We start from the raw sequence: 26,810 nt of genomic DNA on the forward strand, positions 1-26,810 counted from the left end.
AAAATCTACACGCTGGGACCTGCAAGACCCCGGGAAGGTGTAGACGAGAGAAGGACACGTGGCCGCCCCCAGTGCCCACTTCCACGTGACTGTGATTCCAAGGGCGCCTGCTCAGATGCTCCGGCTCACTGGGTCACTGTGGGAGCAGGGGATGTCTCATGGGTTCTCGTGAACTCTTACAGAATTGCCACGACCTGGAGAAAATGGATCTTGAAGAATGCATACTGGTGAGTGCACCCCTGACAGCCCTGCAGGGCGCCCTGCAGCCACGGACAGACAGGTGTAACCGGAGGTGCTGGCACGCTCTGGTCTGGAGCCTCCTTGGCCCAGCACGGGTGTCAGGGCGAGGCGTACGCTCTGGGCTGTTCTCAGTCATCAGAGCTGAGTTCAAGATAGTACCATCTTTTGCCAAACTTAAAAAAAAAAAAGAAACCCTCATTTCCACATAACTTCTGGGAGAAAAAAGCTTGCATGCCGAGTGATGAGGCGACTGCACAGAGAAGAATCCTGGGCCCCCTGCCCCACTCCCACTTTGTGCCTTGCACCCTGTGGGGGTCCAGGGTAAAGACCGAACAGCTTCGCAACCCGGGGAGTAAGCAGATTTGAGGTTGCTGGTGAGGAGAGAGCTCCCAGCCCGCGTGTGCTTGACGTGGGTTTTTAATTCTCTTTTGCACCGTTTGGTTCTTGTGTTCAGAAACGGGGTTAGGTGGTACGCTCTGGTGTGGAAGCCACACTGACACAGCATGTTTCTCTGCAGATAACCGACCGCACGCTCACCCAGCTCTCCATTCACTGTCCTAAGCTGCAAGCCCTGGTGAGTCAGCTCTTGGTGGTGGACTTACCTCTCAGGGATGAGAGATGCCCCGCCACCCTGCCCCACTACCGCAGGAACCTCCTGTCTGGAAGGGTATCGTCCATCATCCTTGGTTTCAGGGGTCTGTTAGTTGGGCTGACTTGGGAGGTAGAGAATCTACGTGTTACTGTTTTCGTTTTTGGATGTGAACCTAATACAGGGACCCAGGTCCTTACACAAATTCACGGTCAACCTGTCGAGTGAAAAGGTCATGTGTCTCTGCGGAGGGGGGATTAGTGAGTATACCGAAAGGTCCAGAATGAGCGGTGAGGAGAGCTGCACTCGGGCACGCGGGCCTCGCACACGTGTTCCACCCGCTGTGTGAACTTGGCCGCCTGCTCCCCCAGATACCCAGACTCGATCCCAACAGCCCTGCCAGGCGGGCACCATGGACACCCCATTTTACCAGCAAGGAAGCTGAGGTGTGGAGTGCTTCAGAAACGTGCCATTTGCAGAGCTGCCCAGATGGTGAGGCTTCCCTGGGCTCTGGTCTGCCCACTGTCCTGGGATGTCAGCAGGGTTTTATAGCATCATCAAAGCGCCATCTGGCCTGAGTTACTCCCCCCTCGCCCCCAGTTCCCCTTATTTCCACATTTCTCCTGGGTCCTTCTCCCTCAGGCACAAGCGTGCTAGGCTTTGGACAGCTCTGGGACTGTCTTTTGGAGTTTGGGGTCAGATTTCAGAGCTAGTCAGGACCTACCTGTTTCCAGATTTTCCACGAAACGGTTTCCCTGTACTGTATCTGCCAACGATTTTGCACTTCTCGTGTCTTCACTCCCAATTGGTTGTGATCCGGTTTCTAATTGACAGAACCTGCTCCTCAGATGGGATTTCTCCACCCCTTGTCCCCGAGGTGTGAGGAAGGTCAGGAGTCCCGGGCTTTGTTCTGGTTTAACCTCCTTCCCCTCGGTTGCCCAGAGGCTCGCTCTCTGCCTTTCCCTGACCCTGAGATACCCTGGTCTTGGACTCCCACCAGCTCCCCAGCTCCTGGAGCGCGGGGTGCACTCCAGCAGGAAATGTTATTCAAAGACTGCTGTCCCCAGCGGTGGTTCCAGTGACGGAAATCTTCTGTTTTCCCCTGTACTCATACAAGCAACCCCCAGAAAGAGGACTTAAGAGACACTCTAAGAAAACCCCAAATAAGGGCCTCAAGTAAAGAAAAAGAGAAAAAAGCATGGAGGATTATTAGAAGAGCAGGGAGACAGGTGAGCCGAAATCCAGATTTAGCCAGTGTGTCTTGTGGGAGGGGCGCCCGAGCCAGACCTTGCCCTAGGCTCTGGAGAGTGACAGGGTCAGGGGAGTGGCTTTACCCTAACCCAGAAGCTGCTGGGCAGGCTGTGTCTGGGTCCCTCTGAGGGAGGCTCCAGGGCCTTCCCCACTCTGAGGGCGGGTCTGGGTCCCTCTGAGGGAGGCTCCAGGGCCTTCCCCACGCTGAGGGCGGGTCTGGGTCCCTCTGAGGGAGGCTCCAGGGCCTTCCCCACTCTGAGGGCGGGTCTGGGTCCCTCTGAGGGAGCTCCAGGGCCTTCCCCACTCTGAGGGCGGGTCTGGGTCCCTCTGAGGGAGCTCCAGGGCCTTCCCCACTCTGAGGGCGGGTCTGGGTCCCTCTGAGGGAGCTCCAGGGCCTTCCCCACTCTGAGGGCGGGTCTGGGTCCCTCTGAGGGAGGCCCCAGGGCCTTCCCCACTCTGAGGGCGGACACGGTAGCCATGCCTCTGGGCCCAGGTGGAGCCAAGGGTGAGCGGCATCGTGGGTGGTGGTGGACACGAAGCCGGTGCCTGCCTCCCTGGGGAAGGGCTCTGCTGCCTCCCCAGGGGGCCCTCCCCCAGCCCCGAAGCTGAGAGGCAGGGTCCAGAATTGTGAAACGTGTTTATCTTTCACTAAAGCTGTGCAAGCAGGAAGCTGTGAGGGGAGTGGCCCCTAGCAGGTGGCGCTCACACCTCATCTGCTGCACTTCAGTCCCAGCTGTCCTGTTCATTTTTCATATGAATGAGGCAAGTGTGTGTACACACCCCCCTCTTCCCCTCAAGGAACTGCTCTGTGACAAGGATGGGCCTTGTCCTCTCAAAAACCCTGAGTCTAGAAGGCTATCTGAAAGGGAAACTGAAGCAAACAAGGGGACTCCAGATTCAGAAGAGCCCAGAGGAGCGCAGGGAGCTTGTGCAGAGGTTAAGGCGCCTCCTTGGTCCTTGGGTTTGCAGCCTGCAGGATATCCGTCAGTGGTTTCAGTGACACTGGGAGGCTGGCTTCCACTTAGTATCAGAGCCAGTTTTTTGGGCTTTTAAAAAATATCAGTGCAGCTCATTGCTCCTAGAAGCTATCCAAGAATTTTAGCTATTAAAGAATAAAGAATTCTAGCCAATAAACACTGTGTTCCTTTGTGGACACTACAGTGGTTTAGCTTCTACCCTGATTTATTACAGCCTTTACCAGTGAGATTTATGCTTTCATATATGTTGTTATAATTAGTGCCCTTTTTAGCTTAACAGAGTCCCTTGAACACTTCCTGTAAGGCGGCTCGTGTGTGTGGCGCATGCTGCGCTGCGTGGCTCCGAGTATCTTAGTTCCCCAGCCAGGGATGGAACGTGGGCCCTGGCAGTGAAAGCCCTGAGTCCTAGTCAGTAGACCACCAGGGAATTCCCACCTCTCCCCCAATTCCAAGTGATAACCTTGCTGGTAGTCTTGGTTGGAATTTTTTACCCCCTTCTTTCAGCACTTATATTGCGCCCCTCCATTCAGGCCTGCCTGCAGAATTTCTCCGGAAAAATCTGCCGGTAGTCTTATGGGAATTCCCTTGCACATAACAAGTTGTTTTTCTCTTGCTGCTTTTAAGATTCTTTAACTTTTCACATTTTAATGATAATCCCTTATAATGAAAATGTTAGTCCACTTGATGCTGTCCTGTAAGTCTGTTAGACTGTCTTTATTTTTTCCCTTTCTGCTGCTCTGATTGGGTGATTTTCACTACCAGTTTTTCAAGTCTCTGGTCCTTTTATCTGCTTCATCCAGTCTGCTCTGAAACCCTCTGCCGTGGTTTTCAGTTCAGGGCTGTTCTTCAGCTCTGTGGCCTCTGGTACTTTGCCAGAGGAGGGTGTGGACGCCTCTCTGGGGGCCCAGCAGAGGGCGAGCGCATCTGCCTGCCTTGGCTGGGAGCACGTGTGGGGGCTTCTTGACGGCACCTAACCTGAAGGCTGCCCCATCAGCTCCCCGGCAAGCACACAGGCCTCTTGCCAGAAAGACCGGCTGTTTCAGCCTGCTGCCTGTAGAGTGCCTGGGGGTGGTAGTCTGCCAAGAATCTCTTCTCATGTTAAAAGTCCATGAGACCCGGGAATACAAGCCCCCTTTGGCCATCAGGGTCAGGTGAGCAAGGAGCGTCCCATATACAAAGACAGGGGCCCCAGGCAGCTGTGAAACCTGCCTCTGGAGACGCTGGTGCCCCGTGTGGGGTTCAGTGAGAAATGCCAGGTTTAGAGTTCCCTCCTGATGGGGGTCTCTGCCCTCAGGGGGGCGGTTCATGACAGGCCGTGGCCTCCTCTGCCCACTTGCACCGGCTCCTCTCCTCTGCCCAACGTGGAGAAGTTGGCCAGCTGGTTTTTGTGTTTTTTTCCGGAGGCAGCTGGTCCCTGTGTAGCTGTAGACTCGCTGTTTGCGGGAAGAGGTGAGTTCAGGGTCCTCTCGGCGCGGACCGTCCCCTGCAGTGTCGGTTCCATCCCTACCCCGGGGGGGACGATGAGAGAGGCCGCTGCCCCCAGGCCCAGCCTCCCTCCTCCGAGCCGTGGTTCCTGCAGACACCGCCCCTCCCCTCCTTCCAGAGTCTGTCCCACTGTGAGCTCATCACGGATGACGGCATCCTGCACCTGAGCAACAGCCCCTGTGGCCACGAGAGGCTGCGGGTGCTGGAGCTGGACAACTGCCTGCTCATCACTGATGTGGCCCTGGAGCACCTGGAGCACTGCCGTGGCCTGGAGCGCCTGGAGCTCTATGACTGCCAGCAGGTCACCCGAGCAGGCATCAAGCGCATGCGGGTAAGCGGGGACAGCCGCCTCGCCGGCAGAGCTGTTCAGGCGACAGCAGGCACGGAGAGTCAGCCTCCGTTTCCTCCGTTCTGCCTGGGGCCGAGTTATGCCAACTACCTCCTTACTTGCTAAGTCACTTCAGTCGTGTCAGACTCTGTGCGACCCCATAGACGGCAGCCCACCGGTTCTCCAGGCAAGAACACTGGAGTGGGTTGCCATTTCCTTCTCCAGTGCGTGAAAGTGAAAAGTGAAAGTGAAGTCGCTCAGTCGTGTTCGACCCTCAGCGACCCCGTGGACTGCAGCCTTCCAGGCTCCTCCGTCCATGGATTTGGGATTTTCCAGGCAAGAGTACTGGAGTGGGGTGCCATTGCCTTCTCAGAACTACCTCCTTAGACTTCTCAGAATCTCCTTATATTAGCATCCACCCTGGAAGATTCAGCTTCTAGAATGGGTCTGGGCAGAAGAACCAAAGGCACTGTCAGTAGGCTTGACCTTTGCTAATTCCCAGGTAGAGAGCCTTAGTAGTGGCGGCGTCGCTTCCCCGCGTAGCCCACCTGCGCTGCCCTTGCTCTTGAATATGCTTAGAAGCTCAGGCAGCTCTGCACGTAGACCCCAAGCAGGCCTCGGTGTAACCCATCACCACTTGGTTTGCACCCAGGGACGGGGACCGCCTCTTAGCTTCAGAAGGTGCTGTTTTCGGGGGAGGGGGGTGCGAAACAGGAGCAGCTTTAGCGCACACCCCAAATTCTGTTGAGACGATTTGCCGAACGGTAGGATGAACGAGTTCCACGTGGGGCGCTGCGGGCTTTCCTGGGGTCACGCGGGTAGCTCCCCCCCTGCCCACAGGTCTGAAGCCGGCGTGCCCCTCCGCTTTCAGGCGCAGCTCCCTCACGTCCGAGTCCACGCCTACTTCGCTCCCGTCACCCCGCCCACGGCCGCGGGCGGCGGCGGGCCGCGGCTCTGCAGGTGCTGCGTCATCCTCTGACGGCCGCCCGCGGGCCGCGCCGCCCTGCCGGGCACTCGGTGTGTCGCTCTCCACCGTCTCTGGCTCTCTTGATTCTCCGGTGAGAAAGGCGTTTACAGGTAAAAGACTTGAGCAGGGACTGCGGTAACTCTGGTGATCGTTTTTACCTTTGTTCTGCTGTGATGCAATCAGTTCAAAGCTTTGTGTCAGCTAACAAAGCAGGGGTGGTCTTAGTGCAGCCAGGACCGCAGGAAACCTGGATCTCAGGAGGCGGTGCTGCCCTAGGCACAACATTCCCACCCTCGGCTTTGCCAGCATTCCTCAACAGACCATCAGTGTTAGCACAAATTGAGCAGAAAAATAAGCTGATTTTCTACCTGATACTGAAGCCAATGACCTCCTTTTATTCATTTTGATTAGCAGGACTTTTCCACTTTGAAGGTTAAAGTAGCAACTTTATTGAAGTAACCATATTGCAAATTCACAATGCCTGACAGTTTTCTATTTGGAGACTTACTTGGAAGGCAAGGTAATAGGTTTCCATGAGACACCAAAGAATGAGGACTCTAGAAAGGGTGGAGCAGGGTCTCTACCTTTCTGTCAACTCACCCTAGGTCCTCTCGGGGACCAGCAACAACGAAAGCAACTCAGACTTCGTGCTGCCTGATTACAAATCGTACGCTCTGGAGCACAGAATGTGTTTTTGTTAAAGAGCTAATCCTGTCATCTCTCACAGAATTTGGGGGGCCTTAAAAAGAATTTAGGGCTCAAGTTATCTATAATCAATTAAAAATAATGGATGCATGTAGAATGGGTGTGATTTTTTTTCCAAGTTTATTTTAAGTCTTAGAAATCAAGTTACACCAGAACTATTCAAAAATTTTACACACTTAAAACTCAGCTCAGTGAAGGGTTGGCACCTTTGAGACTTATATAAAAGTGAATAAACCATTGCAGTCAGAGGGTTTTATTGCTATTATCTTGTGGCAGACATATCTGACCAGAACCATTTTCCAAACTCAGGCGTTCTAATGTTATCTGAAATCTGATAAGTTGATCTGGTTTCTACTCTGTGCTGCCAGACTTGTGACCTTCACTGAACCTCTGTGCTAACCCTTCTTAGCAACCAAACTTAAAAGCCCAGAGCTCCTGAGAAGCTGAAGAGAAACAGCAAACGAGAAATTTCCCACGACCAGAAATAGTTCTAATAGAGTTAGGGTTCTATTAGGTGAAAAGTTTTAGAATCATTTAGAATACAAGACCTCAGTTGCATTCTGGGGAGAGAAGGCAGATAAGTCAATTAAGAGGATTATCAGAAAAAGCATTAGTCCTGGTGATTTTGCAGCCTTATATACTCTAGTATTTCCTGATCTAAAAGTTGTATGTATGCCATAGCAGTTATTTAAACATACATCTACATGACTGTGTATGGGGGAAATGGGGGCTGCAGAAAGCTATGAGTATAGTTTCCATTTTAAAAATTTAAATGACCAGGACCTTCCATACATTATCTCTTTGGAGCATGGCTACAACCTCTCAAAGCTGTTGGACTCTGGCTGAATGACATAGCACTGCAGTTACAAAGCAGCAGGACCTCTGTAAGGAGAGCAGGTTTGCTTCCTCTTTAAAATGTAAGCCATGACCTGTCTGTGCTCGGTTGCATTTGCTTTGAGAAAACAACAAACTGAAAGGAACACACCCCCCAGCTCTTCTGACGCCCTCTGGACCCGTGTGCACTCAGAACACACATAGTGAGCTGCTTGATTCTAGGGCATGAAGTGCAAGGGCAGGAACTTGGATTTTAAATGAGACACACATTTGCAAAAACAATCGGAAAACATTTATTATACTGAAATGTGTACATCCTACTATTAAAAAAACAAAGTAGCAAATTTGCTGGTGCCATAATTTAACCTGTTTCACTGGGACAGACTAATGTTCAATGCTGCTTGGTGTAATTTCAAGTTTGACGAGCTCTTTTTTTAACCCCACTTGTAAAAACCTGATGAATTCAAAATAGCACACAGCATTAAATGACATTTATTGTTCCATAAATCTTGAGACTCAAAAAGGAATGCTAAATAGACAAGCAAAACTCTAAAACAATGAAGAGAGAGCTCACTTCTTTCCCAAGTGATTGGTACAGAAAACATGTGGTCGTAGGAAAGCAAAGGGGGAATGACAGAAAGGAACGCGCTCCAGCTTGGCGTCTATACAAGTGAGGGATATTTTCAGGCCAGAGATGGAGTATTGAAGGATCGTACTTTTTCTTTGAATATCAAATAACCCCCTTTATGAATCAAACAAAATACAGAGCTTTTACCACTGGAGCAGTTTTGGCTTTGGGGAGAGATTTCAAACTCAAGCATCAAAATACTCAAAACCAAGACGCTGGGTAGACAGACAGAGATGGTGTAATTAAAATGCAATTGAAGTTTTTTTTTTTAATTGGGTCTAGTACACCACAGGCCTCAAATGCTTGCTGATGAACTTTGGGAAGGCTTTGGGTGAAGGGAAGAGAGAAAGATAGTAGAAAAAATTGCAAAAACAGTGATTCCCTTTGAAAAGTATACTGGCCGACAAGCATTTGGTTTTGTGAAAGAGGCACTCTTTTTATAGAAGAAAAAAGCTATCGTGTGGTGTCTAAAAGTCCCTAAATAATCTCCAGAACGTTACCCATGATCGCACTGAAGCTCCGTGTTGGAGGAGGGAGGGATTTTGACGGTGCAGATAGTGTTTGTGATGTCTAGTGTTCCGAGGATGATTTCAACTCCTGATGATGAAGACCCCTAACACCAAGTTACGAGCTATCACGCTGTTTTGTCCTGCTTAGGTGTATTTCCAATGTCCAGGACAGGGCTTTAAAAATGTTTAATAGGAAGGGGGTGGGGGGAGGCGGTTGCTAAATGGTTGGAGACAGAAAAAGGAGAAAGAAAACCACATGAGTTTAAAAGGCATTGGGATTCAAAAATGAAAACCAGAAACAAATGCTAAAAATGGAAGCAGAAGCAAAAAGTTTTCCAATAAATCTGTGACAAAGCAAAAACACAGAAGTCTTTGTACCTATTAGGATTTACACTGATCCTCTCACCAAGGTACTCTTGATAATGCAGTTTGCTTCAAGCCTGTCTTCCTGGCTTGGATCCTCCCCGATCCGGCATGATCCCGCAGACGCACACCCTTAGACATGATTTTCGGAGAAGCGCTGCGCCTCTCCCCTGACCGCCGGTCCGCCCGTGTCCGCGGCGGCCTGTCCCCGCCCAGGTCAGCAGAAGGTCCAGGCCACAGACACCACACTGGCCCAGAAATGTCAATGCCCACAGTACGTCTACATTCATCTCCAAACCGCATACAGTGTAAAAAGACAGCAGAGGCTGCTCTGGAACTGTGCACTGGCCTCGGGTAGGGGGCAGGCGGCCACCTGCGCGGGCCGCGTGCGCTGTCCCGGCGAGGCCGCCGAGGGCACCGGGGCAGGCGCGCCTCTCGTCCAGCTCATTAGGAAGGTCATCCTATGTTTTCAATATGAAACATTTCATATGGTAAAATCCAATCCCAAGACTTCTTGGATTCAGTCTTCACACACTTTTAAGCGTGACTTTTATTTGGTGCTGAATAGAGTTCAGACTACGGAAGACGTCACTTCAAAATGATGTGGACGCCACCACCATTTTCAGCTGCGGAAAAAGGAAGGGACGTTACCGCTCGACGTTTTTGTTTTTGTTTTTTTACTAGACTGGAGAATCAAGACTAAGTTGAGCTAGTTCATATTGATGTATGCAGAAATGAAACCAATATTGTAATGCAAGTATCCTTTGATTAAAAATAAATCTAAAAACATAACTCACTAAAAAAAAAAAAAGAAAATATTAAACATTGCTCTCACCCTACAGCCTCCTAGCCCAGCTCAGAGTATTGTAGATGAAAAAAGCTGATTAACCTGCTCCAGCCCCCCGCCCCAAAACATCATGTCCACACTCCCTCTGCCGCTTGTCTGAGCACATGGCAGAGACCATCGAATAAACTGGATACTTATACCCACCTTTTCTGGAATAATTAATAATCACCAGCTTTGCCTGCTGGCCTAGTGTTTCTCAGGAGATGGCGAGAAGCAGTGCACACATTCATCAAGGAACAAATGAAATCTGTCATAAGGACAAACGTCTAAAACCAGGACACTGAGATGGGGGGCATCCTGTGATGCCTTACACTAGACGCGCGCTGCCGTCACAGGACACAGCCACATGCTCTGAACTGCCTTTGTTACAGACGGTGTCAGTTTTGCAGACTAAACACTATTGCTTTGAGAATGAAAAACGGAGGAAAGGGTGCTAGTCTTAACAGGGCTGTGTACAGAAAACAGCAGGGGGTCAGTTCACAGTCTCAACAGCCCTGCAGGTACCTTGCTGGCTTGAGGCACGTCCAGCAGGGTGAAGGCCTCAGTTCAGCCCCTCGCTTCGAGGGGGGCTACTCTTTTGAGTAACTTACCAGGAAAAAGTGACACAGGACATCTTGCTCTTTGAGGTGCAGCTTTCTTGCTAAGACTGGATTTAGATCTTAAAGGTCTCTTCTCATAATAACTTGACATTTAAGAAACCCTCCTTTAACTAACCCTTTAACTGGAAGTCTCTTGAGCCCCATCTGGGCCTGCTCTTCACATTCTCTCCCTCCATAACCTGAAGGATTTCTACAGCTTTGAATCACCAAAGACACGCTGAAGGTTAAATTACATCTAAAATCCAAGTATCTCCTGCCAGCCCCAGCGGGTATAATTAACTGGACATTGCCATGTCCTAAAATGAAATCTCAACTTTTTGCAAACTTATTTTTTAATGGATCTCAAATTCTGTGACATATTTAATCAAGTTGTTTACATTAAAAAGTACTGATTTTAAAAACTAAAAACTGCCACACACAAATGGTCCACAAGTCTCCTTATCCTTCTGAAAGTTTTATGATACATTGTTACCACTAAGCAGACTTTTTACTATTAAATGACCAATTGACACACATAGTTCTGAGACTGTTCTTCCACCCCTGATTAACTAGGGTGATAATATTCACTCAGCCTTCTGAGCTTGCTAGCCAGAGGTGGGAAACCTTGCCAGCTCCAGCTGCCTTCTTGTCCACTGCTCTGATGACACCCCCAGCAACCATCTGTCCCAAGTCACGCGCAGCAGCCCAAAGAGGGTTGGAGGCGCTCTCAACGCTACCTTCCCCTCCACTGTGGCCACCGCCTGCGCAGCTGCTCCTGTAAGAGTCACGGCCGCTGCTCCTCCCGTGTGGGGCTCAGCAGGCCCTGTCACTGTCCAAAACCCCCTCCCCTCTGGCCTAGAGGACACCTCCCGCCTCCACTTCTCCCACCTTCTGTCTCTACAGAGTTGGAACAGTGGAAGAAAAGACAAACGTACTCACATTATTCATTTGTTTACAAACAAATCACTGACTTTGCAGTGCATTTCAAAGTCTAAGCTCCCACCACTACACTGCCTACCAGACTTGGCTCCTGCTTTGCTGGCCCGCAGGCCTCCAGAGCAGCCCAGCTCCTTTCTCTGCGACAGCCTTGCCCCGCCTGGGTGCTGCTCCTCAGAGACCGCCCAAGAGCTTTGTGTGCCCAGCCCAGACGCCTGTGTCCATGAGCACCACACTTCCCCATTCCTTCATGGCAGCTAAACTCCGTATTTGTAATTTGCGTGCATCTGTTGACTTTTTCTGGTTTGCTTTCCCCACTAGAGCAGGGGAAGACCTTTCCAGCACTGACAGCATGTGTCTGACATGAGGTGCTCAGTGAAATGTTGGCTGAATAGACTGGGATTTTTCTCCAGGCATCCAGAAGGATGGACTCCTCTTATTTGCTAATTTCTGTTTCTGTCATGAGACAGTGTCTGACTTCATTTTTCAAACTTACTTAAGATTGGTAAAACCAGCATTTGCAAAGCCAGACACAAGATGACTGCTGATTTCAGGCATGCCATCTTTCATGATTCTAGCATTTCAAGACACACACACACATGCAAAGTACCTTTTACTGTGGAGAATAAAAAACAACTCTCATCTTGAAAGTTCTGAACCATCTAGAAGGATAAAGCAGATGTATAATTAATATCCAAGTGTCTTAACTGATTAGGAAAGATTAAAATTTGTGAGAGAAAACTATAAAAACACATATATGGCTGCACAAGTACAGGACTCAACATTCAAAACAGCACTTCATGAAGGCTGTGTGAGGTCACGGGCCTACACCTGGTGTGCGGCCTGCCCTGTGCTGACCTCGTACTCACGGGGGTCCCCGCACTCTGGCCCGGCACCCGTAGGCCCACAGCGGGCGGTCCCCACCGGGCTCTCGGGCACAGACATGGACAAAAAGCTGCTGCAGCTGCACTTCCATCACTGCTTGCTTCTCACGGAACACGGAGAGGGAGAACTGCCCTCCTACCCTGCTTCTTAACACCAGTCATCAGATAGGAAAACAAAAGGAAAGCCCATCCAGATGCCTCGCTTTTACATAAAAAGGGTCAAAACCCCAGGAACTTGGAGTCTCCCCATGACCGGTGTCAGAGTTCAAAGCTGGTGGGACCTGAGCCGTGGTTCTCCTTAATCTGCATTCCTTCTGCCACCCAGGACACCTCAACTCTTGGTTATAAATTCCTCCCAATTTTGATTCCCAACTCTGACTCATGAGTACTGGCAAAAGAGGCCACAGAGTTTTCCTACAGCTCTTCAGCAGTACATACAAAAGCAAACACCAGTGTAAAGGAGGAAAGGGCATGCCAGTTACCTGATCACTAACAAGAATGTGAATACCAGTGGGACCCTGTCTGTAAACCTGGTTAATTTGGTGGAAAGGAATATTAAACACCAGCGCAAGTTTTCTAGCAACTTCTGAGGCAACCATTTCTTCCAAGTAGATTGCATGATAAACTGAAATAAAAAATACGAACAGCATTTTAAGCAGTCATCTTTGATCTGTTTTCCACCTAATCTATGGGAAGGTCACACCTTTCAAAGTACTAAAGAAATAAGATACAAAAAAGATGAGTATTTCCCCCTTGCTACCCATTTAAATATATTATTTATGCGTACACATGTAATTAACATTAACCTGTACAAAAATATCTGTGGTTATAATTTTTTATTAAACGCAAACAGGAACAGAGTACAGATGGGCACAGAGGATCACTGTGGAGCAATGAGACTAAAACTGGATGATGGCAATGGCTGCAGATTGTGGATATACTACCCTTGAACTGTATACTTGCAATGGAAGGATTTTATGATATATAAATTATAGCAAAATAAAGTTGTTTTCAAAAAGTGTTTCTAGCAATATATAAAAAGAACTCCAAAGAGGTCACAGTTTTTGATTCAGTAAACCTACTAGAAATTTATCTTAAAGAATAAAACCTACGTGTCCCCCAAAGGATTCAGAACAGTGTGAAAGACAGTGCAAGAGAAGCTAAGGAAGCGGCCGCCAGGCCCAGGAGGCTGCTGGCTCCAGAGAAGCCCTGGGCCCCGGAGGCTGCTGGCTCCGGAGAAGCCCTGGGCCCCACGGAGACAGCACACCTGCAGGGAGCCGGGCCCCCGCAGGTCCTGCTCAGCTACTGATGAAAGCCAAACAGGGATAAGGAGCTCTGGGGCAGGGCCTGCACGCGTTCTCATAAGATGAAACTTAATCAGAACAGCTGAGAAGGGCGCTGCCTCTCAGCGGCCGCCTCGACCAGGCGGCCCCCACCCACTCCGCAGGGCAGTGACAGGAAGCAGAGGGTACCCCCGCCCATACCCACCCCCGCCATACCCACCGACCATACCCACCGAAGGGCGTGGCGCTGCCGCTCTCGCCCCCACCCGCCGCCGGCTGCTGCCCCTGCGGCGCCGGCTGCTCGCGGCAGACGTAGAGGGTCAGGCGGGGCCGCACCGACCTGCAACCAGAAGACAGCGCTCGTGAGCCGGGGGCGGCGCTGCGCATGGGCAGCTACGCGGGCGCTAGGGGCTAGTTCCTTAGGAGGACTTGACAAGGCTACTTCATTATACGAGACAATTTACCGGTAAGAATATAAAAACACACACCTCACACCAACTATCACAGGTTAGCACAGGTGGTCTAATCTGATGATCCAGACTCTAAACCATTGAGATGGTCAGATAGATGCTGGTGAATTTAAGTTTCAACGTTATATCAGCAGTTTAACATCAGTAAAATTCAGTTTAACGCAATTCTCACAAGTCTAGAAATAGCAACGACAGTAAATGGATCTTGAAAGCCAACACAGTTTACATTTCTAACAACTGTTCAGTAGTGTCACATGACCAGAGCTGACCGAAACGAGAAGTTTGTTTTCTTGGCAGCAAGCCCAGTCGTGCAGGCCCCATTTCTAGTCTGGGGTCCGCCGCTGCCCTCAGTGCCTGGGCCGCATCTGGGCCTGCCTGAAGGCGCCCGCACGGTGGCCCAGCGTGGCCCAGCTGCCCACAGCCCCGCACGAACAAGGGCAGGGCCTCATTTCAAGCAGAACAGCCCCTTTTAAACTCCATGTTTTACCTTGACTTCAGGGAATTATAGAGCCGGATCCCGTCGGCGGCACCACAGATTTGCACTAGGTCCTCCTTGGTCAGTTTCAACAAGTCGGCACCTGGAGAAGAGCAAAGAGAGAATCCTCTCCGGGAACTGGGGGAGACCCAGCAGGACAGGCTGCTTGGTGGCGCCCGTCTTCAGTTCAGTGTCCTTCAAAACCATCGCGGCTCTCTTATGTGTACATATCCATGTGAACAACACAGACACACACACGCCTGTCCTTCAGACACAGGATGCCGGCTCTCACATCCTGTGTCAAGGAGGAGCTCGGGAGCCCGGAGGCCGGTTAATCGCAGCGACAAGCGCGGCTGACAGGGCGGACTGTTCCCAGCGCGGGACTGCCGCTCGACCTACTCTGGCTGAGTGGTGCTTGCGAGGATTAACATGATCATGACCCGACAGTTCACCGTGAGATGACCCAGGCCAATCTTTAACTTACAAAAGGAAGCAATGGAAGTCAGACCTGCCCAAAGGCAAGCAGGTTGTCAGCAGAGCTGGGATTAGGCCTCTGTATTCTGTAACCTGCTACATACAGTCCAGCAACAACAACTCTGCCACAGAAGCCAGTTTTAATACAAAAGCATGGCAGAGAACTGCGTATTATACTGAAGATTTCCTCTGTAAATATTTGGTGTGTACATGGATGGCATGGTGTCCAGGATTTGCTTTAAAGCAGAACAGAAAAGGGAGGTGGGGGGAGTGGCAGAGAATGAGACTCACAGAGGCTGGTCACCCAGCCTTGGAGCTGGTCGAATGCCACAGGAGCTCTGCAGACAAGTTCAATGTCTGAGTGTGTCCACAGCCTTTTGTTTTCCCCCTTTATTGATGGTCAAGATGCAGTTTATTGGGGAAACTACGATGCCCTCGATTAAATAAAGCATGACTTCCATATGATGAATATCCACTCACATATGTAACAAGATAATGGAGTTATTATCTACTTTTGAGGGCTTGAATGTTACGAGTCTCATAATTTTCTAGTTTGTGAAAGAGAGACCAGAGAAGCACGTCTCCTGTGAGGCACGAGCACCGACGGGGCTGTCTCTCGAGTCAGGGGGCAGAGCCAGGTGCTGTTGCCTCTGCCAGGACCTTCTGCCAACAGGAGCGGAGAGGCGCAACCTGGGAGCACAGCTGCCACCTGCACAGAGCTGGACAGGCACGGTCCTCTCTGAGTGCCCGACGGGCTCGGAGCAGGAAGCCGCCTCCCCCACCTCTGGATTGTGGGGCAGCAGAAGGCAGGAGGCCAAGCCCTAGTGACTACCACTCACAAAACCTCAATATGCGTGCGTCTCACAGAACAGGACCCTGGCGCCACCGGCAGGGCTGCCCATCTCCCCAGTGTTCGGGGCTCTTCCCATCTCCCCCGTGAGCACCCCAGGGGCTCCTCCCCAACACACACTGAAATGTGTAGCTCTTCCATAGATAAATCATCAAAGTGTGGATCTCGGCTAGCAAATGAGAAAAAACCCAGTACTTTCATTTTAAAGAGACAAAGTGCTGCCCGAGGAGTGACTGCTCGTGGCACAAGCACAGCAACAGAGGGCTGATGAGACAGGAGCCGTGTTCCTCGGGAGACCAAGCTTTGCTCTGGGCAGCTGGGTGCACATGCTCTGCTCTCTTAAAAGGCTGGGAGAGCCAGCTGCCACCGCACTGTGGCCCAGAAGGAGCCGGGCTGGGCCACGTCATAAGTGTTCTGCAGGGAAAGGGCCCAGGGCTACACATGTCTAGGAAACGCTGCCCCTGCTGGCTACTATCGTGCCTCCCAGCGGCCTTCCCACAGCACCCCGGAAGCAGCACTGCCTGGTCCCTTCTAACGTTCCATCTAAATACTTCCTTAGCTTACCAGGCAAGAGAAAACGTGTGTCTGTAAAAATCCGTATCTGAGCACATCCCTACCCTGTATGCTACACAGCAGTGAAGAGGAAGCACTGACACGACGCCTTAGCACCACGCCCTCACATCCATCTGAGAGGAAAGGTAACGTATTATATGATTCCGTTTATGTGACGTTTTCAAAACGACAAAATCATGGAGACAGAAAACAGATTAATGGCTGCCAGATGTTAGGGATGGTGGGAGAGGGGTACTGGTGCTAGGGAGACCCCTGTGGCGGCGTCAGCATTCTGTACCCTGACTCCAGCGGTGGTGGTGGTTATACGGGCCTACGGGTGTGACAGCAATGACGCCATGCACACGCATGGCGGCAAAGCCAAGCTCCTGGTTTTGACACCGAACTACAGCTATGTAACGAGCTGAGTGAAGGGGGCACGGGGACATCTGCGTTATCTTTGCAACTTATGCAAAGCCAAAATTATTTTACATAAACTTAATAAAGTGAAAAAAATTGTGCATAAGCATTTATACCTATGTAAAACAAGGGCGTGTAAACCTGGTGAAACAGCATGGAGTTCCTGTTCTGATACTGCACCAAGGGTCTGCACGATGCCACCGCTGGGGACGCTGGGGGACACAGGGCCTCCCCCACAGGCTTGGGCAGCTTATGACTCTGTACACAGCTTCTGCTCCAGTATTTAATTACGGCCAATAATAGTACAGAACAAGTAAACTGTACGTGTGCGTGTACACAAACACAAGCATACCTAAAAAGTTGGAGAACAGTCTTGTGTAGGAAGAGAATCTGTTTTTGAGCAGCCACTGCTGTGTTTCCTGGATCGTGGCTGAAGGCTGAAGCTGCTGTCAACAGAAGAGATGAACGTAAACGGAGGAAACTATCTAGACCAACACCCACCCAAGCCGCTGGCATGTTACAGGACATGTAAACACAACACAGAAAGCCTGCACGTTTACAGTTCAGCACACCCACAAAGAGCAGGGGTGTAAGCATTCGGTGACCCGAACAGTGATTCAAGTCTCTGCCAGAGGCTTCACGATGCAGGACCCTGAATGCATGAGAAGTTAGGGTAAAGACACTTACTTCACTAGAGGCCTGTGGAATTCCATCTCCCTGATGATTTGGGGAAGAAGAATTGCTGGGGATAAGGAAGGAAGGAAGAAAAGGGTGATTGTTATATATATATTTTTTAATTAGGACATTAAAGGATACTACGTGAATTTAACACCGTGGGACAGAGCAACGTAAATATGCAAAAACAGTGTCTGCACAACTGGTCAGGGAGTCAGTATGGCGATAAGATCAAGACACGAGGGAGTTTCCTGGTGGCCTAGTCGTTAGGCCTTGGTGCGTTCACTGCCATGGTTTGACTCCTGGTTTGGGAACTAAAATCTCACAAACTACACAAATGTGGCCAAAAGAAAAAAAGATTAAGACACCAGAAGATGGTTTCATTTGCAGCCTCTCCATCTGTTTAGCAAGAAAGTCAAGTTTCATGAAACACAAGGTCTCCATTTCCAGGGGTGCCAAGAAAATGAAGGATTCTCATTCATTTTAGGTAGGGAAAAAATATGAGAATCAAGTAAGGTAAACAGTGGAAAATAACAGCAAGAAAGTCTACTTCAATAATGTGCTATAAGAAATGATCTAAATGAACCTAAGCCAAAATAGAAAATAATACCCCTTTAATGAATCCATTTATCCGCTGTTGAAGAGGGTGAAATTCAGGACAACAAAAGGAGCCAGGGTGTGCCGCCATCCTGTGTTTCCAGGGAAGAGTGAGAGCAGCTGCGTCGGGGGTACACTTGCCTTCTGGGTCCCTTCTCAGCACCCGCACCCCAGGTTCTCGGGTCCATCATGCCAACTGTTCACTGCCCCCTGCCCACTGGAACCTGAGCTCCTTCGGATGGGGCTTCACTCATCTCCCAGCACCCCGAACAGTGTGGGGACCACAGTGGGGTCCCAGGAAAGATCTGGTGAGCCGGTGTGTGCATGATCTCACCGCTCCCCTCTTAGCTTTCTAAGACTGTTCAGTCCCCTCTGTGGAAACAAGCTGGTCCCACGTCCAGGAGTGACCACCACCTCCTGAAGCACAGTAACCTACGTGGAGACAACTGGCCTCTTATCCATCCATCTCCTCAGGGAAAAGGCCTTTTTTTTCCCCCCTCTCTTTTTCTCACCAGACCCTGTCAGACTAAATGTTCATGTTCCCTCAAAAAACCACCCTCCTGCAGCGTGATGGATGGTTTATTAGGAGGAGGGCCCTTTGGGACATGATGAGCAGTGGATGGAGCTGTGAGAGTGGAGCCCCAAGAGAGGGATCGGAGAACTGGGAGTGCGCCTCCTCCACTCCACTCGCTAGCACAGGAATACGCAGGCTCGCAGCCCACAGCCCAGGAGACACTGCTCACCAGGACCATCCTGCAGGCCCCTGGAACCGGGCGTCCAGCCTTCAGACCAGGAGGAGTGACCTCCTGTCGTTTATAAGCCACTCAGTCCGCGGTGTTTAATTACAGCAGCCCGAGCTGAGTCCGACCTTGTGAGCATGTAGTGTAAAAATGAGAATGTTTTCCTTTTTTTCTGGCTGCACCATGTGACTTGTGAGGCCTTCCTGGCCAGGGACTGAACCTGGGCTGCAGCACGAGTGCTGAGCTCTACCCGCTGGGCTGACAGGGAATTCGTTCCTCTGTGGTTTTAACTCTATTATGAAAGTTGCGTTCCTTCCCAGTAAGAAGCGTCCTGAGAGTGAAGACCCTCTGATCCAACTACTCACCAGGTGCTGCTGCTGACAGGCCAGAAGAGAGGACGGACAAAGCCCACCGTGCCCACTTCTGAAACCAGAGCAAGCCTTTACAAGTGAAAAGTCTTTCCTCTAAGTCTAAAGACTTAATTTTTTAAAAAATTAGTGTCTTTGGGAGAGGCAAGAAACAGGGCAGAAAATAATCCTTGTATGCTATGGTGAACATCAAAGACCAGTGTACCTTATCATAAACACAACCACAACCTATTCAAGTCAGTTTCCCCTTAAGAACTCAGTCTTCTTCTCTCTACCCGTGAACCTCATCAATGTTATTTTTATCTCACAAAGAAAGATATCTTGAAAGCGCACCCTTTTCGGAGTCCCACGGCTTTGAGTGTGTGAGGCACAGGGGCTAGGAAGGAAAAAGCTGGAAGGTGACGACAAGACGATTTTGCTCAGCAACAGACTGTTTCTCATTTCCACGTACCCCAGACACACACCCAAAGGCCACCGTGACTTAAGAGAGGAGCTAACGGAGCGAGGCCGCCCGGGGCCCCGCGCGTCACGCACGCCGCTACCTGTCCGGGACGCTGCAGGCGCTCGGCGGCGGGGATGTGAAGGTGGGAGCTGCGGATGGGCTGTTGTTCACGTAGGCTGTGGGGGTGTCGGGCCACGGAGAGCACTGCGGGTAGAAACAAAGATCCATGAATGACTCGCTTCTCCAGGATGTGGCAGATATTCTTGTATTCACTCTCTACTCTGGCCAAATCCAAGATCATGAAACACAAGACACCTGACATTCATCAAGCAACCTCACAGAAACACGTCAGACCGACTCTGTGTGTGCGCGTGTGCGTGCATGTGTGTGCATCGGTGAAAATGCTACCTGTTGCAGCATCTAGACCCTGACTACTCTCAGGCCCTGAGGTGACTGAGGACAGCGGCCAACTTGCCTAAAGGCGCTTCAGATGTGCGCTTAAGGATCGCTGCATTGTGATCTTGCGAACGTCCACCTTCTCCTCATCCGTTCCCCAGGAGGTGCCTGCCTATCGAGGTCTGAACAGCAGCAGAGGCAAGCAAGGGCTCGCAAGCACCGCCTAGCCCTGTGTGCTGACGGGACGCGACTGCCCGCCGGGTGTGGCGCTCGCCCGCCTCCCCAAGGAGCAGGCGCCCCGGCACCGGGCACTTGCTCGCTCTCGGGTGGAGCCATCCCCCAGTAAGAAGAGATGGGCCCAGGGTCACAACACCAGAACCGCAGAGGGTACTGCCTGCAGCCATCTAGCTATGTGTTCATATCATCTAGAAGGGGCAGAGTGGACTTCAGTGTTTTTCACAGTTCTGACCAAATACAGAGCCAAAGATCCGGAGACACGTTAACTATACAGCTACGCGCACGGACAACGCTGAAGCCAACACGCCGCGCAGGCCGGGGAGGCCACGGCCGCTGAGGGCGGAGGGCTCCACCCCACGCCACGGGGTTCCTTCCAAGCCTGACTACGCCCCCGGTGTCCAGGGTCCACGGTCGTCGTCACCTCCTCCCGACTGACACGAAAAGGCCGCCTCTCTCGCCATGGCTGCAGGCCACAAGACTCTGCCAAAAACTGGGCTAAAGACCATTCAGAGATACTCGGATGGACACTGAGGAAGTACAGGACTCTAAAAAAATTCTACATGTCAAGGGGTTTTCAACTTTTTGCTTTCAAAATAATTCAGGAAGACATCTTGTCAGCTGACAGACACTGAGCTGGATCCATCAGAGCATACAAAAATGAGATCACTGGAATTTCTGGCAGGTATCTCAGAAGGAGTTCCAGGGCCTGAATGACACAGTGCTACAAAGAAAAATCTATGTATCCAAACAAGGTTTCTCTTAGCTACACAAAAGTTATAAGAAGTTCTAGCCTCATCATCCAAAATACATTTCCAATAACAATTCTATTTTTATACTTAGCAATTATTCATCAAAATGTATATGATTTTGTATTCTGATAAATTGGTAAAAATAATAAGTTTTAAATTCCTCAACTGACTTAAGCTTTATATGGTCACAGGAAATTTTAAAAATGAAATTTCAACTTGTTTGTGGTAAAAAAAGTAGGGTGATTTTTAAAAGTTTTTCAGGCATGAAAGTATATCCTATTTGGACAAAATTATTTAAGGGGAATGAAAGAGAAAACATGAGATCAAGAAGTGTGAAAGTGTTAGTCACTCAGTCGTGTCCGACTCTTTGCAACCCCATGGACTGTAGCCCGCCAGGCTCCTCTGACCATGGAATTTTCCAGGCAAGAATACTGGAGTGGGTTGCCATGCCCACCTCCAGGGGATCTTGCCGACCCAGGGATCAAACCTGGGTCTCCTGCACTGCAGGCAGATTCTTTACCATTTGAGCCACCAAGCTTTCAAACTTAGAGGGTAATGTGCTGGCTTCACCTTAAGCCATACATACAAATATTCACTGTGTCAGAAAACTATTTCCTTTGCAACTATTTAAATTTATGATGAAAACTTTCAGATGTCAATCTAAAAATGTGCAAGGGAATTGTACTCTTTCTCAAAATTCTTTTGTGTGAAGTCAAGACCACTAGTCTGAAGGGCTCTTGAAGACAGAAACCAAGTCTCCCCAAAGGTTACAGCTCAGCAGCGTGTCTGACACCCATCAGTAACATGGGTGAAAATAAAACCAAGTCCCAGAATCTTAACATTCTTCACAACTACCCATTAGGCAGCCCCTCAGAAACAGGGAAAACGACTGCAGACTTGATGTTTCAACTGTCATCAACTTGACAGCTAAATGACGTCTAACCTGGCTACAATGCCATGCTAAACCCTGGCATGTCATACCAAGTTCACTGTACATGACATTTTCACAATGCCCGCTCTTTTCAAACTAGGACCTTTGTTCTTTCCAGCTTACCAAGTAGGACCTCCTCAACACCTACAGAATGAGGAGCACAAGACCCTGTGAGCCGCCCGACACGTCTCCTGACTTGCTGGCGCCAAATGCTCACGGCCACCTTCACGACACGGCAGATCTTCCTGCTACACCATCTTCCCCAGTTCAGACTCCAACAACACAGCATAACACGCACATCTTAACAGCTTTGACCTTTTCCTATCGAGTCTCCCCAAATCCGCTTTGGTAATTACTGCCAGGTATATAACTGAGGAAACAAAGCCATCAATAGCTCGAGGCAGGTAGTAAGTATAGCAAAGACACCAAATTTACTGTAATTCCATCAACATGCTTTTTTCACTTTTACGTATCTGGATTCTTCTAGCATAGAAAAGTAGGGCTGTTAACTGACATCTGAAACTTGCCCGATAATTAAGAGACTCGATTCACTGAACACTGGAAAACCAGCACTCAATGCAAACTGGCCTTCACAGGTTCTTCAACGGCCAGGCTGGATGAAACATCAAGACTCTCCCACGTGCTTTTTTCCTAGGCTTTTCTTAGTCTCGACCTAGGAGGGTGCAGGCACACCAAGGAGTATTTTCAGTGTTTCTTCTACCTTGTCATTCTTCCCTGGCTTTACAAGTAAGCAATGGTACTGCTTCAGCAAGGTTCCAGCAATACCCGACCCTGACCCACAGGGTGGCACCTGTGGTGCCCCGTGAACAAAGTCCCTCCCCAGGAGGAACAGAAAATGAGGACCCACTGGCAGACCGCAGGCCCTGACAGCCCAAATCCAGGCCCGTGAAACACAGCTCAGATGTCAAGACCAACAGAGACGCGGAGGGCCCGGGTGTGCTGGGCTCTCGGGAACCTACGGTGTGGCCTCTGTTCATGCAGGACCGTCTCACACGGCACCATGCAGTTTCAGCAGGTAAGTCTGGATCTTCCTACTGAAAGCCAACTGTCACTCTCAGAGAACTGTAAGAAATGCTGGCCGACTTTTGTAGGCACTCGAAGAAATATACAAAATGCCGCAGACTTTTCTTTTCTAAGGAATTAATCTGTACCTTGTTTTTAACAAACACGTTTCCAAGAAGACCTCTAACTACCTCCTAGTCTTAACCAAACCAAACCAAACGCAGTCTGGGGCAGCAAGCAATGCACCCCAGGAAGACATGCTGATCTGCTGACAGGCCACTGATCTGCTGACATTTTGCATACTTCAGACTTAAGAATCATGAATTCTTAACAGTTCTACTGTTTACAAATTAGTTCTGGGCTATAACACATTTAATTTATAATCAGAACCCATTCATTTTAGCTAGTTTACAACAAGAGGGGGAAAGTGACTTGCGTTACCAGGGTTTCCCCCCAGGAAGTTTACTGAGAACCATTTGTGTCTTCAGCTGGGAAATGAGGGGAACAGAAACATAAAACTGGAGGGTGGACGTTTGAGGGAAGGAGTATACAGTGGTTCCGTACCGCCTGTGGTATGAATCCAAAAAACCCACTTAAAGAAAATGCATCATGTGTGGGGCCCTTACCCCTCAGAGAAGGATATTTTCAGTTTTATTATGTACAGAAGCATTTAAAATATTTTCACTCAATGCTTTACTTCAGAAATAATAATCCTGTGATAGTGGCTGTGGCCTTCATAGTCTACAGTTAATTACCAATGCGCGTGTAAGGGTCAAAGTCATCAAACTCTGCAGTGATGAATACAGTAGTCATTAATACATATGATGACAGCTATTTTTAAAAAGTAATGTTTTCTGTTTCCATTTACTGCAGGTATAGAACTAATCTAAGTTAATACCACAGGATAATCCTCTGTCAACTGTTTGATGAAATATGAAATAAAGACCTTCTTTCTTAAGCTGGTCAAGTTCATATTCAACCAAGGGCCCCCTGGACTATACACACTGTGGGGAGCCAGGGCCGAGTGCAGCCAGGTGCCCCCGGCCGGCCTGAAGCGTAAGGTCACAGTGCGGGCGCCAAGAGGAAAGGCTAACACAGCCCAAGTCCAGTGCTGCCGAACAGGCTTTTCAAAGTGCAGACGCGCATTCTCGCGCCATGTGCGGGAAGGGGACACAGTACTGCACAGGCTGCTGTCGGGCTGCTGCCATCACTCCTCTGAGTATCCATGACATTTTCTTATCACTTGCACACGTGAGAAAACAAACCCTTTTTTAATTGCACGGAAGTAACTATTTTACTACAAGAATGTTCAATCAATGTCAGTGCTCATAAAGGGAGTGTTGTGTGCAAAGGAGAGAGGGAGGGAGAGGAGCACAGGAAGGAGGCAGGGGGTGAACACAGCTCTGGGTGCCATTTTTTTTCCCCCTCCGAAACCACCCAATATGGTCAACTTTGTTTTAAAGTGTTAGATTTAGGAAATTGTCCTCAGTGAGGAACCAACAGAAAGCAGGAGTCTAAACAAAAGCAAATTCAATCAGGACAAGGACATCAAAAACAAATTTGGCTTTATGTTTCAGTGGGAGTCGGTCCTATATCTAACACTGCACAAGGTTTCTTGCACAATGAAAAGAGAAGCAGAAGCCCCTTACACTGCCTCGCTTTGCCAGAGAATCACCGTAGTCTGCTGGCAAAGTCCGCTTGCTGGACTTTTTCTGCTCATGTTCAACTGCATCTTCAATTATAGGCTCAAGCCTCATCTGGACAAACACCAAAGATTGGGATCAATGTCTTTTCGTTACACAGAGAAAGATCTAACACCCTGTTTATGTCTCCACCATCCGATTTAACAAACATCCGACCAGCAGGATTCCAAGGTTTTAGGAAGATGCAAAACCCCAGACGTGACAAACATCGGACGTTCTGGGTCCCGGCTTAATGTCTAACCAACTTCGGGGATTTTAAAGTAAGTCTGCTTCCGAGACCCGACTGGGATTTCAGCATCTTCATTCCAGACCCCACCCAGGAAACCAATCACTTAAACTCCCCCAATTTAAAGAGTATTTTCCCCGCAGATTTTCACCAAGAACATTATGCCCAATGACCACCCAATCTTCCCGGACCCTTCGCGGCCAAAACTCATCCTCAGAGGTGGTGCCAGAGGGCACGGCCCGGCTCCTCCGCAGAGCCGGAGTGGCGCCGCATTACCTCTGTGAGGACCGTGGTGTCATAGGACGGCTGGTACTTCTCCTTCTCGTGCGCGGCTCTCTTCTCCATCTTCTCTCGGTCCGTTTTTTGTTTCCTATCTGCACCTTTTGGCTTAAAAACAAAGCAGACTTTTTCATCTATCAGGCCTCAGACGCACACCTTTTACAAGCAACGCCAGGCCTCACTTACTCAAAGCCTGCTTTCCAGCTCTCACCTTAAAAACTTTGATTTGGCAGCTAGCTGAGTGTAGGTGATCTGTGTATTCTCCATTTTCATTCTGCTTGAAGGTGTCAACCTGGATCCTAAAAGGCACTCCCTTCTCACCTCCGTGCTTCCGGGGAGTGAATTCGGTGCTGATGCAGTGTACCTAGAAGAGGACTCGAGCTGAAATGGGTCCAAGTCCTGCCCACTGGTCACCCTTCAGCCCTGCTGCCTTTCAGAAGTCCCGCCACAGGGAAACTCCAGAGCCTTTCACACAGACTCCCACCTATGAGCCAGCTATCTGTCGGGACTTCCCCTTCCCAGATCCAGCAGAGGCTCTCTGAACTGCCTGCCCCAGGGCCTCACCTCTAACACAGGAAAGGCTCCGGCGATGAGCACCGTCAGTGTAGTGGCCTTCCTGAGTCTGTCCCCGACCCCCGCCCCAGACCAGACCCATGGTCCTGAACCTGCACGGGGCTCGATCCACAGGAACCGTCACGCCATTACTTACAGCCCCAGGGTTTGCCCTCTACTGCCAGGACCCCAAAACCCAGCCAGCTGGCCACCTTGCTGCTGTTCCTATGTCATCAGCCTGTGGCACTTTGCCTGGGACTTTCACAGTCCACAAGGCTCATCCCTAGCTCCACGGGCATCCATCTGAGGCTCCTGAGGGTGGACGCATTTCCCACCACTTCTGCCCCCTCTTCCTGTGCCACCTCGGGGACACTCCAGGGTACTGCACAGTGTTAGTAACAAGACTTTAGTAATTTCTGACGGCGACACGTCTCCTCTTCGAAGAACTCAAGGTTAAACTGATTTCTACACTAACACTGAGATATATAGCCAGCTCATACATCCCTCTTTCACCACATAATCAGATACCCTGTCAGATGAACAGTATGAGACAGTAACAAGTAACACAGCCCTACTGACTATTAGCTGACGGGGGACACTGCTTGGAGGACCCAAAAATGCAAAATACTAAAGATTCTCTTAAGTTCACACAAACCAGAGTCTACTTAGGCTGGTTAGCAATTAAAAGCAATCTTCCTTTTCTATATAAAGATCACCTACTCAGCAAATTTTAATTCCACCACTGACAAATTTGAATATACTGAATATTAGAATTACTGTTGATTTTATTTTACATATAATGATACTATATATTTGTTTTTTCAAAAACTAATATCTTAGGAGATACAAACTGAGCATTCACAAGTCAAATGAAATGCCCGAGGGTTGCTTTACAGTATTCCACCAAGAAACAAAAGGGGAAATTATAGTATCTGTAGAAGCCAGGAGAAGGGCACACAGACAATTCATTATCTTCTCTTATTTTTATGGGGTTTGAAATTTTCAGTGTTAAAATATTTTTAAACAAAGCTAGACTATACTTTTTATAGTGTACTGCTAAGTCACTTCAGTCGTGTCCGACTCTGTGTGACCCCATAGACAGCAGCCCACCAGGCTCCCCCGTCCCTGGGATTCTCCAGGCAAGAACACTGGAGTGGGTTGCCATTTCCTTCTCCAATGCATGAAGGTGAAAAGTGAAAGTGAAGTCGCTCAGTCCTGTCCGACTCTGAGCAACCCCATGGACTGCAGCC

The 26,810-nt window shown here is 49.6% G+C and overlaps 2 protein-coding genes and 1 long non-coding RNA gene across 14 annotated transcripts in view; 2 read left to right on the plus strand and 1 right to left on the minus strand.

The window, feature by feature from the left end:
• FBXL2 (F-box and leucine rich repeat protein 2) overlaps nt 1-13,139 on the plus strand; it is a 111,166-nt gene extending 98,027 nt beyond the window's left edge. For 8 of the 9 annotated variants that reach the window (XM_059879863.1, XM_059879866.1, NM_001099153.2 and 5 more), the window contains 4 exon segments: nt 183-227; nt 758-814; nt 4,661-4,873; nt 5,742-6,639. In XM_059879863.1, the coding sequence (XP_059735846.1) occupies nt 183-227; nt 758-814; nt 4,661-4,873; nt 5,742-5,849 (423 nt within the window). In that variant the 3' untranslated portion in view covers nt 5,850-6,639. 9 annotated transcript variants of the gene reach the window in all.
• The window catches only part of UBP1 (upstream binding protein 1), a 64,500-nt gene continuing 45,335 nt past the window's right edge, over nt 7,646-26,810 (minus strand). For 2 of the 4 annotated variants that reach the window (XM_003587610.6, XM_015459482.3), the window contains 11 exons: nt 25,220-25,372; nt 25,006-25,116; nt 24,450-24,557; nt 19,565-19,668; nt 17,330-17,384; nt 16,995-17,088; nt 14,362-14,452; nt 13,638-13,744; nt 12,604-12,746; nt 11,848-11,899; nt 7,646-9,502 (listed from right to left, as the gene is read on the minus strand). In XM_003587610.6, coding sequence (XP_003587658.1) covers nt 9,465-9,502; nt 11,848-11,899; nt 12,604-12,746; nt 13,638-13,744; nt 14,362-14,452; nt 16,995-17,088; nt 17,330-17,384; nt 19,565-19,668; nt 24,450-24,557; nt 25,006-25,116; nt 25,220-25,372 — 1,056 coding nt within the window. In that variant the 3' untranslated portion in view covers nt 7,646-9,464. The remainder of the gene's footprint in view (nt 9,503-11,847; nt 11,900-12,603; nt 12,747-13,637; nt 13,745-14,361; nt 14,453-16,994; nt 17,089-17,329; nt 17,385-19,564; nt 19,669-24,449; nt 24,558-25,005; nt 25,117-25,219; nt 25,373-26,810) is intronic. The other 2 variants (XM_005222588.5, XM_003587609.6) reach the window with 2 other exon arrangements.
• Nucleotides 19,664-26,604, plus strand: LOC132343478 (uncharacterized). The gene is made up of 2 exons (XR_009492330.1): nt 19,664-22,813; nt 23,674-26,604. It is a non-coding gene; the product is annotated as an uncharacterized lncRNA (long non-coding RNA).

Source organism: Bos taurus, chromosome 22, assembly GCF_002263795.3.
Source record: "Bos taurus isolate L1 Dominette 01449 registration number 42190680 breed Hereford chromosome 22, ARS-UCD2.0, whole genome shotgun sequence".
In the NCBI taxonomy this organism is placed as follows: Eukaryota; Metazoa; Chordata; class Mammalia; order Artiodactyla; family Bovidae; genus Bos; species Bos taurus.